Source organism: Durio zibethinus, chromosome 4 (assembly GCF_047325235.1).
Source record: "Durio zibethinus cultivar Kanyao isolate XHJ-2024 chromosome 4, ASM4732523v1, whole genome shotgun sequence".
Classification (NCBI taxonomy): Eukaryota; Viridiplantae; Streptophyta; class Magnoliopsida; order Malvales; family Malvaceae; genus Durio; species Durio zibethinus.
The window spans coordinates 1995882-2001271 of record NC_143165.1 but is presented as its reverse complement, the minus strand read 5'-3'; the positions used below and the strand labels follow the sequence as shown (position 1 = coordinate 2001271).

General features: G+C 29.0%; 1 protein-coding gene across 2 annotated transcripts; it reads left to right on the top strand.

Annotated features, from left to right (window-relative positions):
- The first annotated feature begins 1159 nt into the window (after nt 1–1159).
- Nucleotides 1160–2985, top strand: LOC111287513 (tetrahydroberberine oxidase-like). 2 transcript variants are annotated; one of them, XM_089759017.1, is made up of 2 exons: nt 1290–1348; nt 1414–2985. In XM_089759017.1, the coding sequence occupies exons 1-2, from the start codon at nt 1290–1292 to the stop codon at nt 2810–2812; spliced, it is 1458 nt and encodes a 485-aa protein (XP_089615143.1). In that variant the 3' UTR covers nt 2813–2985. The 2 variants fall into 2 exon arrangements, with proteins under 2 accessions (XP_022733862.1, XP_089615143.1); XM_022878127.2 differs by having other exon boundaries at nt 1160–2985.
- The last annotated feature ends 2405 nt before the right edge of the window (nt 2986–5390 follow it).

Genomic DNA, 5390 nt, shown 5'->3' with positions numbered 1-5390 from the left:
AATCACCTTTCTCTCTTGAACTTTTTCAACTTAATTTGATAATTTATATTTTAAACATTAAACTACTTTTTTTTGTTATATATATATATATATATATATAAGTATGTTTGAAAACCTTTTCATTTAAAGTGTTTAGATTTTTTTTTCATGTTTCAATTAATAATATATTTAAAATAAAATGAAATCATAATATTTATGAGATAAAAAGAAATAAATTAAATGGGAAATTTTTTTTTGAAATTTCTAATTTATCCTTGAATTTCCGTACCCTTATACTTATTCAATTTAAGTGAATATTACACGTTTCAACTTACAATCTACTAAATATTATTTTTAATATCAATTCAACTGTTTCAAAAAATAGTCAACATTAAATGAAAAATAAATGGACATATAGCAAACATTTTAACTTCGCTTGTAACAATAATCCTAAACCGAATGAGTGAATCGGTTTTTCCACATTGATTGCTTCACTACCGAGATTAACAATTATATGACCTTTTCTCATATTTGTCAAATTCTTAAGTTTGAGAATTTTAAATTGATTTCGATTTGTAAGATTGTGCAAGAAGTAAAAGAAACTATGGCATGAAATAAAACATCATTTTATTGTGTGAGAATGCTTTGGGTGTGTTCCCATGGAGCTTTTACCCTTTCCATGCCATACGGAATCCCGTAGAATGTAGATTTTTCAATGACAATTTAGGCCTAATCGTCATCTTATTGGAATAAATTGGTTTTTCAGGATGGCAAAGGTCAATAAATTACTATCCTCTTTGAAAGAGAGAAATTTTTTTTTTAAAGTTATTTATATGTGATGATCGAGAAAGCTAAGAAAAGAGTCACTAAATTCGATTCTATTCACATGCTTTCACTACGTAAAACCCAATGGGAAAACTCTTTTCATTTACCAATTTGATCAGGTTATAAAAGTCAGGCAATTTTAGTTTGAGTGCGTCAAATGCCCCCAATGCCATCATTGCTTATGGTGAAGATTTTCCCAAGGAAGTGACGACATATAGATCAACATGTTATATTGACTGCCATCCCCTTTCCAAACTCATTCCGCGTTTGAAGAAAATTCAATTCCAATGCATTTTTGCGGCTCCAAGCATCCCCTCAGGTTATGTAAATCTATAAATAGGGGAGCTCTTCACAAACTCTGCACAAAACCATCAGTTTCGAAATCATCAGTTTCAAAAATATGAAATCTCTTCACTTTTCAATGTCTTCATCATTTCTTTATGTTGCTCTCTTCTTATTGTTATGGGCAGCTTCAGCTCAGGCTGATGAGACTTTTCTTGATTGCCTTTCTCTTCAATCCAACGACTCCTCTTCCATTTCTAAAGTTGTCTTCACACAAAATAATTCTTCCTATTCTTCTGTTTTGAACGCTACCGTTCGAAATTTTAGATTCACTACACCATCTACCCCTAAACCTTTGGTCATTGTAACACCGCTCCATGCTTCCCATATTCAAGCAACAATTTATTGTTCAAGAAAACATGGGCTCCAAATTAGAACTCGAAGCGGTGGCCATGATTTTGAAGGTCTTTCTTATGTATCTGAAGTGCCGTTTGTTATCGTTGATATGGTTAATCTACGATCAGTTGACATTGATGTAGAAAACAAAGTTGCATGGGTTCAATCAGGTGCGGTTCTAGGAGAACTGTATTACAACATTGCTAATAAAAGCAACACTCTTGCCTTTCCAGCTGGTCTTTGCCCCACTGTTGGAATTGGAGGGTACTTGAGCGGAGGAGGTTACGGCTTATTATTCCGCAAATACGGTCTTGCAATAGATAATGTAATTGATGCACAACTTGTTGATGTTAACGGGAGAGTTCTTGACAGGAAATCCATGGGAGAAGATCTGTTTTGGGCCATTCGAGGAGGTGGTGGGGGTAGCTTTGGAATTGTGGTTGCATGGAAAGTACAGTTGGTTTCGGTTCCATCAATTGTGACTGTATTCACAATCAACAAGACCTTGGAACAAAATGCGACCAAGCTTGTTCATCGTTGGCAATCCGTTGCACCCAAGCTTCCAGAAGAATTTTACTCCGGAATTACACTAACAAGGGTGAATTCTAGTGAAGATGGGAAAAGAACAATTCTAGCTTCCTTTCATGCCTCGTTTCTTGGTGGGATTGATGAGCTGGTTCCATTGATGCAAGAGAGATTTCCTGAGCTGGGACTAGTGAGAGAAGATTGCATTGAAATGAGTTGGATTGAATCTATTCTCTCCATGGGCAACCTTCCAAATGAAACCTTGAATATTTTACTTGACAGGACATACCAAAGTCCACTTCTTAGTCCTTCCTTCAAATCAAAATCTGATTATGTAAGGAGACCCATTCCTGAAATTGGATTTCAGGGGATGTGGTCAAGACTTTTTGAAGAAGAAGGAGCATCTGCTAGTATAAGTTTTATTGCTTACGGAGGCATAATGGATGAAATTCCATCGACTGCTACTCCATTCCCACATAGAGCTGGCAACTTATACAAAATCGTATACAACGCAGGATGGCAAGAAGAAGAGAATATAATATCTGAAAGGTATATAAGCTGGATTCGGAGACTTTATAGTTACATGGGTTCCTTTGTTTCAAAATCTCCAAGGCAAGCCTATATCAATTATAGGGATCTTGACATCGGAATGAATAATGAAGGAAACACAAGTTTCGCTCAAGCAAGCATATGGGGTCGTAAGTATTTCACGAACAACTTTGACAGATTAGTTCGTGTGAAGACCAATGTTGATCCACAAAACTTCTTCAGGCATGAGCAAAGTATTCCTCCTTTTTTCTATTAATTGAAAAAAAAAATCATAATAACCTTTGGAAGTTAAACCTTTTATAAAAATATTTAATTGGAAAATGTGTCAAAAAAATAAAGAATTTTTTAGGTTTTTTTTATAGGCATTTTGGCATGATTCTTTGTATGACTATTTAGATAAATGTATCATTAATTACCTTTGCTTTGTAATTAGTTGTAGATCATATGTATTTATTGAATTTTTCTCCTAAAGTTTGTATGCAAATTAATAATATAATGTGTAATATAAAAAGGAATATTTTCTTTTTGGTACGTAAGAAGAATTACATTGGATTTTTTTATAATAACAAAAAAAAAATCTTTGAATTTTAGGCTATACAATAAGAGGTAAGGTGTAATATTACTCTTCCTTCCCTCCCAGAATTAGAACTAGCTTCTGGTATCTATAGTCACATCTGTCCTAAATTGAAACAGACATTTTCAAGAGAAATTGAAGTCAAGAATTTAATTAATTAAATCTTCTTATTTAGAAAAAATCACGTGACATTAATGTTGGAGCAGATTTAGCGTGAAAGAATTAGGAAATGATTATATTTGTTGACTTATATTTGGCCAAATAGTAAGTAGATAAATCGCCTTTCAATCTTTGATTTTGAGCTTTTGATTTTATCAACATGTTCTTGACCGACTTCACCCGTAGGTATAGGCGGCCTTTTCTTTACGGTTTAATAAGCCAAATTTCATATGTCTTTTTAATTTATATTATTAACTAGCTACTACTCATAAACAATAAGTAACTGCGATTTTTTTGTAGCATTTAATTTCTCTAATCATTAACAAGTTGTTAATTACTAACTAGTAAGGCCTAATGTTGATTTGACTGAATTTGATCATAAATTATATTTGAATTACCATTTTTTTAGATTAAGACTTCTTTTGGACAAAGGAAAAAGATTCAGTGAGCCACTGTATTAGATTATTGATCATAATACCCCAATATTTCATTTTTTTTCTTAGACTTTTTTGTTTTTTATTTTTAATTTACTTGAAAATTATTTATTTTTATATTTTATATTGTCATATTGATTTTCTATTTGATGGGACTCGATCGTTAAATTTAATAAAAATTTACAGAGTTATCATTAATATTTTTTTACTAAAAATAATTGATCACTTAAAATATCATTTTTTTAAAAAAAAAGCCTTAAAATTATTTAAGATTTTTACAAAATCAGGATTGCGTTCAAAAAGTATAGTTATGAGTAACAAAAGTATTAGCACCCTCACATCATCCTTTCAAAAAATAATACCAATTAAACATGTATTATCTATTCATTTTGATAATATGGTCTTCTTGATATTTAAAATTAATTCCTTAAAATTTTATTTATGAAAAACATTTTTATTATGAAATTATTGTTATTTTCATATTTTATAAATTCTTCAATATTTTGACGAAATTTATAGAAAAAATTTTTATTAAAAAATTAGAAAAAATTGACCATTTATAGAATTTTTGAAATTTTGTCATAAGATATTTTTTATTTACGAATCACATATGTGATTTACACAATTATAAAACAATTATGAAAAATCTTTTATTTATTATTTTTTAATTATAATAATTTTTATAAAAATGATTTTAAAACTATCACAATGCTTTGGCAAAATCTAAAAAACCATTTCTCTTAATAATAATTAAGAAAAATAAGAGACTTCTAAGTTTTCTTAAAATTATTACTCAAGAGATTTAATTGAATTAAACATTTAATGAATTTTTTATTATTTTGTTATTAATTATATTTTATCATTTTTCATCATTGTACTCATTTATTTTTTTATTATTGATTAAACTTTTATTAAGTAAAAATAATTTTTAGATCATCTCAACTCTTTGGTGAAATTTAAAAATATTTTTACTTATAATAATTAAAGAAAACAAAACTTTTTCAATTTTCTTTAAGAAAATTACATCTTAAAAGATTTATTCAAATAATCAATTATTTATTTTATTTATTATATTTAAATTTGTACTCTTTAACAAAAATAATTTCTTGAATAATCCCAACACTAAAGCAAAATTCAAGAGATACTTTTACTTGTATAAATTAAAGAAAAATAAAACTATTTCCATTTTCCTTAATTCTTTTATAATTTAATCAATTTTCATTTCTTATAATTTTAGTAAAAATTACTATTGGTTTTGATTTTATATTTTATTATTACTTATAATAATCATTTTATCTTATTATTATTTTTTTAGAATTTTCAAATATAAAAATAAATAAAAGAAATCTTAAAAAAATAAAAATGAAATAAGAAAATGGAAAAAGAAAAAACTTACAAATGGATTGGGTCTTATGTGGGTCTACATATGGATCTTTGGCGGGTCGTGCATGGGTCTGACAAACAAAACAACATCGTTTTGGCCATCTTATAGAAATGGCTAAATCTTTTTTTTTTTAATTTTTCCTTTCTCTCTCTTTTCCCCTAAAAGCCTATCACTCTAAAATTGAAACCCTTCACTGGAAATCGCCCAAACTTAGTTTTCGTGTGGCTACCACCTTGTCATCACTGTGCTATCGTCGGGAACTTCAGCTAGCATCAAAAACTCA

Bases quoted from the DNA above. Each gene is read 5' to 3' on its own strand.
- LOC111287513 (XM_022878127.2), top strand. From the start codon at position 1,205: ATGAAATCTCTTCACTTTTCAATGTCTTCATCATTTCTTTATGTTGCT.